The sequence below is a fragment of the Anolis sagrei genome, chromosome X, assembly GCF_037176765.1.
Source record: "Anolis sagrei isolate rAnoSag1 chromosome X, rAnoSag1.mat, whole genome shotgun sequence".
Taxonomy (NCBI): domain Eukaryota; kingdom Metazoa; phylum Chordata; class Lepidosauria; order Squamata; family Dactyloidae; genus Anolis; species Anolis sagrei.
The window spans coordinates 30,364,863-30,379,666 of record NC_090034.1 but is presented as its reverse complement, the minus strand read 5'-3'; the positions used below and the strand labels follow the sequence as shown (position 1 = coordinate 30,379,666).

The 14,804-nt window shown below is 42.9% G+C and overlaps 1 protein-coding gene across 10 annotated transcripts in view; it reads right to left on the bottom strand.

Moving 5' to 3' along the window:
* Positions 1 to 14,804, bottom strand: part of HECTD4 (HECT domain E3 ubiquitin protein ligase 4) — a 129,600-nt gene that overhangs the window by 99,251 nt on the left and 15,545 nt on the right. For all 10 annotated transcript variants that reach the window (XM_060786086.2, XM_060786085.2, XM_060786078.2 and 7 more), the window contains exons 2-6: positions 10,183 to 10,700; positions 7,490 to 7,579; positions 6,927 to 7,057; positions 6,617 to 6,725; positions 3,616 to 3,754 (exon numbers count right to left, since the gene is read on the bottom strand). In XM_060786086.2, the coding sequence (XP_060642069.2) occupies positions 3,616 to 3,754; positions 6,617 to 6,725; positions 6,927 to 7,057; positions 7,490 to 7,579; positions 10,183 to 10,445 (732 nt within the window). In that variant the 5' untranslated portion in view covers positions 10,446 to 10,700. The remainder of the gene's footprint in view (positions 1 to 3,615; positions 3,755 to 6,616; positions 6,726 to 6,926; positions 7,058 to 7,489; positions 7,580 to 10,182; positions 10,701 to 14,804) is intronic.

Sequence of the window (14,804 nt, the reverse complement as noted above, 5' to 3'; positions counted from 1 at the left end):
AACACCTGAGCACAGGTTGCCACCCTATACCCCAATCGGTCTCGTGACTGACCAAGAGGACCTCTGTCTTGTTTGGATTAAGCCTCAGGTTGTTGGCTCTCATCCAGTACATCACAGCTGTCAGGCACTGATCCAGGATCTGGGGAGCTTCCTTGGATTGGGGTAGAAAAAAGTAGTGGAAAAGAGGAAGATCTGCTGGAAACAGATCTTTCTTTGTTCATTTGGCTAGCTAAAATAGAGACAAAAAGGGCTCCCTATTTGCAATTTTTTGTTTATCACATCTACAGAAATGTTTGCAAGGTATGAAAAGACTTCGCTTAGCAAATGTTGAAGCACTTGCCCCTCATATTTCATTTTGTTCCACCATCTCAAAACCGGAAAGGCTTTGTTGCATGATTAAGTAGAAAAGACACAAGGCAGATCACTATTATGTATCCTGCAGAAAGAATCATTTCTTGCTACAGAAAAACCCATATGTGTGATTTCACAGAGACCACAATGAAGAATCATTTATTACCTATTTTTAAGTTAAGATGGGGACAACCTTCCATTATTGGCTTTTTTTTAGACAGATTAAAACAAAACCTACAAATATAAAAAAAACCCAAATAAACAAAAACAAAAAAACCAACATCACCAGCAACAGATTAAAATACTTTTTCTAGAATAATACTACTACATTCTAAACATAAAAATAACTTCAGACTACAAACAATCTACATAATCTAATCTAAGGGCTTTACATTGAATGTCTGGTGGTTATATTATTTCGGTTTTCTACACTCATTTAGTGAAAAGGAACAACTGGTACATCCTTTCTCATATAGTTAGTTACATACTTCTAGTCCAAAAAAACAGTGATGGCCCCATCTTTACTGAAGAACCACAATAAATGGGGTCTTGTCTTTCTTAATGTTAGTTAGAGATTTATCTTTAATCAATGTAGTAAGTTTATCCATTTTGGCAAGTTTGCTTATTTGTGATGGAATCATTGAGTCTTTTCGTTCTTTGAACATTGATAATTCTTGCTGCCGTTGTCATGTACAGCAATAACCTTCCACAATTTATATCAAGTTGTTCATCTAACATCCCAAGCAGATGAGAGTTCAGGTTTCATTTCAAATGTGACTTTTAACAATTTGAATTTATTGGCTTTTTGATTTAGAAAAGTGATGTTAAGAGTGACACTTAACAGGAGTAACAAATAGGTAAATAAAATCAGTAGGCAACAAGTGGGAGGCTCGTTGAGTAGTTTTAATAGATATCTGCAGAGTTTCATCTATACTGACGATCCTGCTATCACCACTCAATCAGGGGGTTTGAAATGGTTGAACAGAAGCTCTCCAAAGCTTTAGGAGCTCTTACTGCCTATTACAGGGAAAACCAGCTGATTCTTAATCCATCTAAAATGCAGGCATGTGCTTTCCATCTTAAGAGCAGACAAGCATCTCGAGCTCTAAGGAGTACCTGGGAAGGAATCCCACTAGAGCATTGAAGCACACCAAAATACCTGGGAGTTACCCTGGACAGTGCTCTGACTTAAAAGAAACACTGCTTGATTATCAAGCAAAAAGTGGGCACTAGAAATAATATCATACAAAAGCTGACTGGCACAATCTGGGGATCGCAACCAGACAGAGTTAAGACATCTGCCCTTATGCTTTGCTACTCTGCTGCTGAATATGCATGCCCAGTGTGGAATACATCTCACCACATTAAAACAGTGGATGTGGCTTTTAATGAAACATGCCATATTATCACAGGATGCCTATGTCCTGCACTGCTAGAGAAATTATACTGTTTATTTATTTATTTATTTTATTTCTATACCGCTTTTCTCAGCCCTTAGGCAACTCAAAGCGGTTTACACAACAATGCAAAATATATAAAACAGTATAATGCAATTAAAACAGATTATAACATCAACAATTAACAACAGTATAACAATCATAACGCCTCAACAATAAAATCAGAATCCAGTATTGCACCACCTGACATCCGTTGGGAAGTAGCAGCCAATAAATGAAAGGACCAAGGCAGTGACACCTCCAGCACATCCTAAGTTCGGATATCAGCCAGCAGGCCAACATCTTAAATCAATAAAGAGCCTTTTAAGATGTACAGAGATACTCGCAGGAACATCTCAGCAAGCGAGAGTCCAAAAGTGGCAGGCGAAAACCCGAAACCTCAATCAGTGGCTGAGACTGGATGAGAAGACTGGGTGACCTGGAAGGCGCTTAACAGACTGCACTCTGGCACCACGAGGTGTAGAGCCAATCTTAAGAAATGGGGCTACAAAGTGGAGTTCACGACATGGGAGTGTGGAGAAGAGCAAACCACAGACCACTTACTACAATGCAGCCTGAGCCCTGCCACATGGAGGTCCTTCTTACAGCGACACCGGAGGCACTCAAAGTGGCTAGGTTCTGGTCAAAGGACATTTAGTATAATGCCAAGTTTTTAAACTTTGCTTGTGTTTTTAAATACATTATAACTGTACCTTCAACTCGCTTCTGACACGATAAATACAAAATAGTTGATATCTGCTTATAATGTGTATAGGTTGTATGTTGTAAATAAGGGCATGTGAGATGTTGTAGTTTAATTTTAGATGAAACAAAAATTGCTTCTGGTTTTTTTATGGTGGTGGTTTTCCTTTGCTCTTGATGGTACTCTTAACGCTGTTTGCTTTTTCTTGTTTTGTAAGCCTGTGCCCTTTCTTTTTTTTCCTGCCCTGTATCTTTGAATACATTAAAAAAAACTGAAACAAAACAGAAAGGCTTTGACTCAGGGAGAGACGCTCTCGTGCATCTTCTCCATCATCTCCCAATAGTCGGGAAAGGCTCCTGTTTGAACCCTAGCAAATCAATGTCAGAATGCACGAAGACAGGTAGACCAAGCTCCTGATGGTTCTGAGGCCATCCTAAACATCATAAGAATACTCTTCCCTTTTGAAGAAATGAATCATTTGAAATGTTTGGACCAGCAATGAAACAATATGCAATGTGTAAAAACACTACAATGTTTCCTAAAAAATGCCTTTCAGGCTCCAGCCGGCATAATTGCTATGTCTCAGGTTTCAAGCACAGTAAGAGAAAAAAAATAGCCCCAATCCCTGGGAGCCCTTTTCTTCAAATATGTGTACAGCAATTTGAAAAAAAAAACCACCCCAAACAAACAAACCACACCTAACGCCTCCTCTAAAACCATGGCCTAATATCTTGAACCACAACAACTAACCCATCCCATGCTAGGCACTTTGGTTTGCTGATGCAGTGAGTTTTAGAACTAGGGCCATGAGTCACAGATTTTAGAAAGCATTTCACATTTTTCTGATCAGCAAACATTATTGATAGTGAATTCCTCTCCTTCAGAGGAAGGCAGCAACTGAATTGTCTCCAAATTATGCAGAGAAAAATATTTACCGTACTTATTGAATTGGAACTATGATCAGGATTTCAATCCTACTTCATGTTTCAAGGCAAACAGAAGTTCAAAGCATCTTCAAAAATCCCAAAGGCAAGCAGAATCACAGATAATATTTTTTGAATTATTTGACAGATCCAACAGTGAGCAAGACTCTCCCCCCCCCCCACCTCCCGCTTTACACTTTACCTGAAGGGTATTCTGGTCAATGACTTGGAAAAGGGACTGAGGTTTGTTATCGAAAGAGACAGGCCTGTGGAGGAGTTTGCTGTTGCCGAAAGCAACCCAGCCTGACTCCAGCTCTTCGTTGCGGCAATACACAAAGCCTCTAGGGGTGAAGCAGAAAAAGAATGTTTTACTCCAATTCTCCTTTATTCATTACATCCAGGGAGCGTCACAAGTCTTTTGGAGACAGACTTGTCCCATTCACATGTAAAACAGGGTTGAAGGCAAAAGGAGGGTGCAAAGACGGGACCTTTCCTCCCACAATGTTATTTATTTATTTATTTATTTACTTTGTTTATACCCTGCCTTTCTCACCCCAAATGGGACTCAAAGCGGCTTACAAACTCTGGCAAAAATTCAATGCCACAACATAGACACAACAATAAAACAAGCCATATCAAATTATAAAACAGTTAAAATATATACACAATTAAACACATTAAAACAGATTAAAAATATACGAAGTGCAGAGTCTTGATTTCCATGCTTATAGATTTACCCATAGTCATTATTCAAACTGTTGAGGTCTCATTCTGTGTTATTTTACTCTCCAAACAGCTGCATACACAGCTAAGTCTTTAGCTTTTTTCTAAAAACTAGGAGGGATAGGGCTAGCCTGATGTCGCTGGGGAGGGAGTTCCACAGCCGAGGGGCCACCACCGAGAAGGCCCTGTCTTTCGTCCCCACCAGTTGCACTTGCAAAGAGATCTTAAAGCTCTATTTGGCTCATAAGGGGATATGTTCAAACAGGTAAGTTGGATCAAAACTGTTTAGGGCTTTATAGGCCAAGGCCAGCACTTTGAATTGAGCCTGGCAGCCAGTAGAGCTGACATATCAGGGGAGTTGTGCGCTGCTCCAGTAAGGAATTTGGCTGCCGCCTGTTGGACTATTTTGAGCTCCTGCACAGTCTTCAGGGGCAGCCCCATGTAGAGTGCATTGCAGTAGTCTATTCAAGATGTAATAAGAGCGTGAACCATCGTACGGGTGCAACTGGCGCACAAGTTTTAATTGTGCAAATGCTCCCCTGGCCACCATCGAAACCTGGGGTTCCAGGCCCAGCAATGAATCCAAGAGAACTCCCAAGCTGCGAATCTGTGCCTTGAGAGGGGGAGTGTAACCCTGTCCAGTACAGGTTGCAACCCTATACTCTGTTTGACCTTGTGACTGACATGGAGTACCTCTGTCTTGTCTGGATTCAATTTCAATTTGTTCGCCCCCATCCAGACTGTCACAGCTGCCAAGCACCGGTTCAGGACCTGAACAGCCTCCTTAGCAGCAGGTGGAAAAAGGGATAAATTTGGATGATCTCTCCCAGTGGATTCATGTAGATGTTAAACAAAATGGGGGACAATACTGAACCCTGCAGGACCCCACAGGACACAGGCTGCGGTGCTGAGCAGGTGTCCCCCAACAACACCTTCTGAGAACAATCCTCCAGGAAGGACTGGAGTACTGCAGGACAGTGCCTCAAAGCCCCATTCCCGTGAGGTGTCCCAGAAGAATACTGTGGTCTACGGTATTGAAGGCTGCTGAGAGGTCCAAGGGAACCAACAGGGACACCCTCTCCTTGTCAAGTTCCCTACGTAGATCATCCACCAAGGAGACCAAGGCTGTTTCAGTTCCATGTCCTCGTCTAAAGCCTGACTGCGACTGATCCAGATAATCAGTTTCTTCCAAGAATACCTAGAGTTGCAAGGCCACCACACATTCCACACGTTCGTGAACTCTGCTGTTTTAAAGCACTTTTGTTTCTGCTCAGTTGACTTTCTGCACGAGGTCCAGGCTGCTGAAAATGCCATGACAGGCAGCAAGGAAGGTGAGGAAGGGGTTGGGTTTCCACTTGCCAGAATACACAGCTATGTCAAAGAAAATCCACTGCTGTTTGGCTTTGGGACCCAAGTTGAAGGGCCATTCTATGCTCACTGTCTGGGCTGGGGCAAGGTGACACTGCTTGGGTGAATCACTGACTAGTCCAAGCACCTGAACCATCCTGTGATATGACAAGAACAAATACAATTTTGCTAGCAAGCGAGTCAAGGGTTTGCTACTTCCCTCGATTGAATTCACCGAGGAAGACAAAAGCTGCTGAAAATGCAAGATGGCTCACTACATTACCTGTATCAACAAGCAAAAGGAATGTGAAGCATGGTGCATCATGGGAGCAGCCTGCCACTGATCACAGACATCGGAGGAAGAGGAAAAATGCACTTCCCAGAGGACTTTAATGGAGAATGACTCACTGGCCTCTTGGATATTGAATTTAGAAACCCAGGATCTTGTTGGCACAGAAAAGCTAGGGAAGCATTTATACTTCCTCCTGGGAATGCCTGATCCGACACATGCCTTTCATTAATTTGTGTATTCTTCACTTTATTGTGTTTTATCTTAAAGGTATAATCCTTTCAGATCTAAAAGGAAACGTGTTGTAAGGTCCCTTGTATCCTAGTCTTGGGAGAAAATTGGGATATAATTGAAATCAAACACACATAGACCCTGCCTTGAAACAAGGAAAGAGTCTGCCGAGACAAAGAACACAGACATGCAGATCTGTGTTGAATTTGTCTGGACAGGAAGGAAGGTAAAGATGGAGATCTGTCCCACAAATCTCGGGTCATGTTAACTTTATAGTTGATCATAAAGATCATGGTTTTACCCCATAGTTGTACAAACATCCACACAACCAAACATTACACCGTACACTGAATTAAATCAGGAGCAGCTCAGTTTTGAATTGTTTTCTTGAGCCTAAAAAGTGACGAGGAAATGTACAAAAAGAAAGATGGCACAAAAAGTGTGTACAGCTGAAAACAACAGGCACCAGAAAATAGTTAGCCTCACTACTCTGCTCAGAGAGATCAAAGTGGTCTCGTACGCATCTCCCCAACTCATTTCCTCCCTTATATTTTTAAAGCGAGTAATGCAGACAATATCAAATCATTGGGTGTTTCCTGATGCAATGGCTTACCGTAAGGTACCATGTAACCCCGATCCTAATTTGCTTATTCCTCTGCCAACAGAGTTGGTTGTATAAAGGTAAAGTCCATCTGCTGCAAGGCAACGTCCCAAGTCTGCATCTGTAAGAGGAGGGAAGCAGTCAAAAGAAGACTTGGCCCATTTTACTGGAAGCCCCCCATGACATATTCACTTAGTCTCACAACATCTGGCATGTATCCTTTTAAAAGCAAGGCGATTCTAATGCGCTATATATATATATATATATATATAGAGAGAGAGAGAGAGAGAGAGAGAGAGGTTTAAAATCATGGAACTCCCACCTTTATTTTCTGAGCTGGAGCCAGGGTTGGCATCAGGCGCTGGCAGCATATCCTCAAAGCCCCAAGATACCATGTGCTTGCCCCCAAGCAGACAAGAAGGAGAGCCCGGTCCTCCTTCCAACAGCAGCAACCTTTGAAGAAGATATAAATCCAAATGTAAATATAGTTGTATTTGAAAATGCTTCAGTGGGATGCATTAATGGACATCACTTGGACACTATAGTTCCCAGGGTCCCCCAGCCAACATGGCCACTGGACATACTGGCTAGAACAATCTGTGAGTTGAAATCCCAGAAATAGCATTTCCAAATTCCTGGCAGTTCACATTAAGATAATTTATTGCAGGTCCCTAACTGGCTTTGCATAAAGGTTGAATTTGGCTTTTTCCACTGTTTACCTACCACTTCCCAGGCTGTGCTGAATCATAGAATAACCTCAACATATTATGGATGCTATAACCGCCTTCCCCAAGTGGAGGCCCTACTGACGCATTGGACTACAGCTCTCAGAATCTGCCAACCAGCTAAGCAGCTGTAAAGCAATGTGGTAAACATTTTTCCCACCTGTATAACACATCGGCCACAGGCAGGGATCCCAAGTCGGTTTGCTTCTGCAGAAGATGGACTGTGTGAACAAATGTTTTCAGCGATCCCCTACGGAAAAGATCAAACAGCAGTTACTCCCTGAAAACTCTGAAAAGCACCAACTGAAAGCATGAGATACTTCTAAACCATGCATTGGCCCTCCGGGTGTTTGGACTTCAGCTCCCACAATTCCTAACAGCCAACTGGCCGTTAGGAATTGTGGGAGTTGAAGTCCCAAACACCCAGAGGGCCGAAGTCTGCCCATGCCTGTTCTAAGCAGTCAATGGTGAAGCAATGTCTCGTCCAGTTAAAAGCTTCCAGGAATTTGCAGACACAACTTCAGCAGTCATTTCAATTTCTACTTTACCTTACCCCATTCAGCCTAGTACAATTTCGGATTGATACCGTTATATACTAGAGATCCTAATACATGAACCTTGCATAGCCAAAGTTCCCACACATCTTACGGGAATGGTAATACACATTAACTGTTTCCCGAAAACGAACAGTAAAACTATCAAGGGTAGTCTGGCTCAAAAGGGAACTTCAGCACCAGCACTTCATCAGCCAACATGAAAGAGATGAAAGGAAGCCCAACAGCTCCTCCGAGAGCATCTTTCGCAAGCGGAAGAAAAACCAATTCCAGGCCATGAAGCCGCAGAAAACTTAATTAGGAGAAGCTGGCTTGCTTAATATCTTGAGGTGGCATTAAATAAAAGAAGCATGACTTGCAGCTGGTAGTACATGAGACTAACACAAATTGAGGTCTCCAGCTGGCTATGGCATTTTAGGATTGTTTGCTGCTCTACTGTTATGGCCCATCTCATAATTGAGACGGGAAAAAGAAAACTACATCAAACCAACAGAGATCCAGAACGACTGGTTTCCATACAGTCTGCAAGAACACATTGCCTTTTCTTAGACAAGTACTAAGATGAATAAACTGATGTAGGAGGCCGGCTGCTAAAGAAATGCCTACATGTCGCAAAGGGAGACCCACTTTTGCAGGGCTCCAGCCATCCATTTGAAAATGGATTCCAAAGATGCGTCTTCTTGGAAAATATAGTTTTGGAATCAGGCACCCAAATAAAAATGACAGTCATTCTGGTTGCTTATTGTATGGAAGCCTTTTGCATCATAAATGCATTATGTTGACATTTCTGTGGTTAGGAAAGGTTAGAGAAACCATTTGCAACCTCTAAAATAACGGCAATTTTACAATGAACATTTTGCATAGCTATTTTTTTTGTCAGGTTTCATTTCTAAGGGATGCAAGCTAATGCTGGGACTGTTCAGAAACAGTTACAGGGAGAATTTTCACCAGTCAGTGAACCCAGATGATATCAAGAAAAATGGCTTATGTATAACTTTGGGCACCAAATGACAAAGGCCTGCCACTTTGTTTTTACACACAACGACTTTATATTTGGTTATAACATATACCTACAAATTCACAGTACTGCTGTGGGCACAAGCATGGCACCGCAACACGCCAACTTGTTCATGGGTGGCCTAGAACAAGGCCTCCCTAACTCCTGCTCCCAGACATCTTTCCTCTATTTGGATTCATGGAGAGGACTCCCTCAAGGCAGTCCACCAGAATTTTAACCTCAGCCTGGAACTATCCACGGAACTTGTCCGCATGCAGTTATAAAAGATTTTCCAGAGCTATATTTTTACAGTTAATTTTGAATTGCTGGAGGTGTGAAAAGAGGTCCAGGCTTTGTTGGAACAAAGGGGGAAAATTGCTGTAAGAATGATATTGCACTATTGTTAAATATTTGGCTTGTCAACAAGGATGAAGTCCACTGATGGCATGTGAAAAGATTAAATGGGAAAAGCCAACTCCACAGAATGACATGAGTGGTAGGGCATGTCAAACTGAAAAGATGAAATTGGGGGAACTTGTGAAAATGATGGATGAAGCATGCCTGGTTTTCCAAATGGGAGTCCTGAATAAAACGCACACAGCTCACACAACTGCCTGGGGGGCTGGTGAAAACCCACAGAATGTCTTCTATTGGTGAAGTGAGCCTCGAGCTGTGTGGGTCACTGCCCATACCTTGCTTTAGTAGTAAAGCAATTAGTTATTTTCAAAACCAGAAGTCAAGGATTGAGAAAATGGCGTCACATAGCATCAGGAGGACTCTGGGCACAGAAAAATGCATTTCCCCTATCGTAACTGAAAAAGATGTAGAATAAGGGCCCATGGGCCCATTCACACTCCACAAACATGGTACCATATGCCCTTCAGCTGTCATGTCAACACCCTATGGAAGCCCGTGGTTTGTATTTTTACAGTCAACTTGGGATTTTTGATATGTGAGGGGGAGGGGGAGGAAAAATCAAGAACTGAATATGACTGTGATCAGTCAAACTCAGTTTGAGTGAACATTTCTTTGTCCAGTAAACCTGTACAAATGTTAATGACTTCTTCTGAGAAATTTCTGTGGAAATCCCAACAGGGAGCCCTGATCTGATGCAATGGTCCAGCTCTTAGAGCAGACCTGGAGTGAAAGTGCTGCCATGACTGCCTCTGTGCCTCCATCCATGGCAGCCAGGCCAAGCACTTCTCCCTGCACACACACCCCAGTATTTTCTGCTGCTGCTTAGTACAGGCCCCCAGCAATTAAATGATGAAAACCATCCTCATTCCTCCCTGCATCTCTTACCTTGCACAAGCCAAGGCAACAAGGGCGGCGGCAGCGTTTTCTTTTTGCTTGTGTGGAATCTGTTGGCCCGAGGCAGATGTTTCCTCCAACCAGGAGCAGAGCAAGGATTCAATGCCGTTAAGACAGTCCACTGGCTCCTTAGTCAAGCTCAAGGGCTGGCAGTCACGAAGGCAAGTCAAGAGCACCTCTGCGGTTATGTTACATAAGGAAGGGTCGGTTCTACTTTGGGATTCAATAAGGGGAAAGACCAGGAGGAGGCCCATGCGGGAGGTGAAAGGCGCCTGCTCGGGTTGCTGCAGCAGGCCCTGCCGCTTGAGCAAGGCCAGAGCTTCCTCATCTCCGGAGCTCTCCCGCTCATGCTGTTCCTCCAAGGCAAGCTGGCGCTGGGCATTCCAGAGTCCACGCAGGGCATTCAAGCGGTATTCCAGCAGGCGGGCATAGGCGTTGCTCTGGTTGCCACAAACGGAACGCAGGCGCTCCGACAGTTCGGTGGGATTCTTGGTTTCAAAGGTTAAGATCTAAAGAAGAAGGGAGACAATGTGACATCACTGGTTTGCTTTGAATAGAGGCCTTCAAGCCATGGTATACTCTTACCTCCTGTAACCTGTACTTACTTATGATACTAAGGAGCTGCATAAGACAATAGGCTTCAGATAACAGACAAATCTGGTATTCTAAACTCATAATTGAGGAGTGACAGATTAAGTTGGGATCTTGAGCCAAGCTCGGGTGATAGGACTTTCTCTCTCTGCGCGCTACGACTTTAGCTGTGAGGTTTAAAGCTACATTTTCAGTCTACTCTTCAGGGTATCTTTCATCCCTTGGGCACTCAAGAGGAAGAAATAATATTACATCCTTTCTTCCTACAGAGAACAAGCAGTGCCACTTGAAAGACAGAGAAATAAGTGCAGAAGAACCACCGTCAGCAGTTCTTCCCTCGTTTAATTAGCTGGTCTCTCTTTTTGAAGAAACCGTTCTGGCTAAGCACCTTTACTGGAAGAGCTCCGTCACACAAATGCACATAACAATAGCAACAGATGCCGCAGATGATCCACTCCCCAGATTCACTTTGCTGAACACCAAGATCCGACTTTGACCTCTCCAGTGGAAAGACAGAATGACCTGTCCTGTGCTTTGCGCAAACCAGACTCATTTTCCGCTAACAACCAGATATCATTCATGAGCTTCACCATTGTGCCTTAACTGCTTCACAGCTGAAAGTAGGATTTTTTCCCCTACTGTTGATTCCCTCACCGCCTCTTTCTTCTGATCAAGGAACAGCATGGAACTTATGCCGACAACAGCACTTTGCTTAAGCATTTATGATACATTTGTGCTGCACAAAGGCACCGTTAAAGTCAAATCCCCATCTGGGTGCATCACGAAGTTGGGATAAGATTACATCCTGCTCATAATGGGTGTCTAATATTCCTGAATTTACAACCCTTCTGCTTTTTTTACTTTTTTCAGATGAGGTTACATGACATGCAATACCATGGATTCCTCCCCCCCCCCCCCGCCTTTTAAACAATTTTAAATGGCATTTGGGGCTATTTTTGAAATAATTTTCAAGGACAAAATTCAAAATGCAAGAAACAGGATTACCCAGAATGAATTTCAAGGATAATTAACCACACAACATCAGGAGGCATACACTTCTTGGGAAGTGTGACAAGTATTGATTCAGCAGGGTCCAGAATTCACAACTGCTTTGTTAGAAATAAAAAAAGCCATTAGGCTTTTGGTGTTACCGATTTTGAGTGGCACTTTATGGCCATTTTTAAAAAGAAAAAGCCTGCAAAATGGTGAACAATGGCACACACAGGCGACTGTCCTATAAGCCACTTTGTAAATATAAAGATAGTAAAGCAGAGACTATCTGCATGCAAGATTTCAATTGTACAGAACTCTATCAGGCACATAGAAATATCAGCTTCATAATAGTTCAAGTCATTAAAAATGCTATCACCTGGTGGGAAAATGTGATGGAAAAATTATGAAGTTTCTATTCCATTTCACATTTTAATTAAAGCAACAGTTAGGAACCTTTTAGCCCTGGTGCACTAAATTAGCAGTGTTTGGGGTCCATCCTGATATGAGCCAAGCAGCCGTTGCTAGCTTTGCAAGAAGTGGTCCAAAGTAAAACGATTCCCTGGTGACTGAAACACAGCCCAATTAGTGGTATATATTGTGTGTAGCTTTAGGCTACACGGGAAAAAAGAAAAGTTTCACTGACTCACTTTACCATAAAAAGAGGGGGAGTCTAGGATGAATTTGGGGGGAAATGAAAAGAAAGTCCTTTCTCATCACAGCCAAATTTTGACAGAAGCAACATGGGAAAGTCAATGTTAGGCATGCATTGTCTTAGACAAATATGAGACACAGCGACATCACAAAAGGGAATAGTCCGGTTGCAAGATGCAGAATTCATGGGACAACTGACACTCCTCCTCAAGGTTTACCTGCAATTGACTGTGCAGTCAATGGGACAACAATCCAGAGAATGCCCAAGATACTCTTCTTTCAATCTGACACAATAACCAGCCTTTGCAGCAATGGCAAATCAGTATCCCACCCATGAAGTCACCCTGGGGCACACTTTTTTTAGATGTTTCAAAACCAAAGGCATGCTGCATAATTCAAGTCTGCTCTCAGCCTAACCTGGAAAGAGCAGCAACTTACTAAGAGGCATATTTTTAGAACAGGGCCTAGGAAGCCGGAATTGCAATTCTCCAGGAATGATAATGCACATCAAGATCCATCATGAGATAACTCAAAAAGGAGGCTGGGGCATGTAAGCAAGTGGCCTCTATCAAGAAGAGAGGAACCTCCTTTCCTCATTCCTTCATAATGCACTCCAAATGACAAAGCATATTCATACTGAGAGTGAGATAACAATCCTTACAGCGAGGTAGCAATTGTTCCCAGAAGCAGACCTGACCTTCTCAACATCTCTTTTTTTATTATTATTGAAAGAAGGGGCATGTCTGCATTTCATTCAAGGGGAAGCTTTACCCTGAGATAGAAGCCATTCTGGATGCTGTTGAGGGGGCAGAGCCATTTCTCTGGGGCACTGGTAAGATCCCAGACCCAGCAATGGAGGAGACTACGCTATGCCCAAACATCTGAGTGAACCTACACTGCAAAAGGTGGCAGCTCTATGGAGCCCATGCTTGTGGGGACAATGCCATCAATGCACAGAGCAGAATCCTTTGGAGAAGAACAAAGGACAGGACTTTAAGACTGAGTATGAATATCCCTATTTGATATGAGTGGAATAGTTACTTTTCTGCATTTAGACAGTGTGAAAAAGCTGTTTACGAAGCTTCTCTCCATCTTAAAAGTGATATGTCATGGCACGGGAAGACTGCTCTCCCTCTGGATGCCCAGAAGTTCCTGCATAGCTGTTGGAAACCAGGCCAAAGCCTCAGTGCCACTTACTGACCATGCCATGCAATGGAAAGCCAACTGAATGCACCAGATGAGTTGAACTGGAATCCACTCACCTCTCCTGACCTAACCAACTTTATACAGCTGTCGCAATGAGAAAGGGTGCATGAGGGGCAGCCAGTCCATTATCCTGAACTCCTTGGACAAAGGACAATATTGTTCAACAATAACATGCATTTAAAAGACTGTATTCATGTCAAACTATTTGAAACATTTCCCCAAATGTTAAATATATCTGTTCTTTTTATATTTATATTTTTGAAAAGTGTGACATAGCCATTTTTTTGTCGATATCTGCCTGAAGTGAACTCCCACCTTCCACAATGATCAGGTCATGTTTCTCTTCAACCTGGTTTCTATGAAGAAATCTCTCTTCCTGCTTTTGCCCAAGACCATTCCTGCATGTGTCTGCACCCTTCTGCAAGGGCCATTTAGTCATTCAACACAACCACCTCTCAATTAGGTGGTAATGAAATAATGGGTGCGATGACGCCCTGTCACCCAAAAAAAAGGAATTACAATGAGGCCGGGGTAGGAAGCATCACTTCCTCTCTGTCTATCTTGTTTGACTGCCCAGGTGAATCACACGGGGAACTGCTTTGAGTCCCCTTTGGGGAAGATAAAGCAGTGTATAAATAAATATAATACTAACAATAGAAGCAAACAAGAGATTTTGAGGAATAGGCAGCTGAGGAAACAACCAGACAGCACCTGACAGATAGAATCATAGAGTTGGAAGAGACTTCATGGGCCATTCAGTCCAACCCCCTGCCAAGAAGCAGCAAAATTGCATTCAAAGATCCCTGACAGATGGCCATCCAGTCTCTGCTTAAAAGCCTGCAAAGAAGGAGCCTCCACCACAGATAGCTGGTTAGAACAACATTTAAGGCAGTAGAAAGAGCTGGTCTTCATGAACATAGGTAGAACATACTCAGCTACTCCTTGGACAGCTTTGCATCCTTTCTATGATTATTTAAGATAGCTAGGAGGCACTCAGTGGAGCTACTTAGCTAGCTTGTCCTTCTCTTTTAAGACCACATCCAATCCAAACAGTTCTGTAGATCTAGTGTGCATACAAAGCTTCCAAAGGAACAAGGACTCTCTTGTCCACTTTAATGTTGAAACAGCTCTGTGCGCTTATAAAAACCCTCCCTAGAAAAGAGTGACACAGT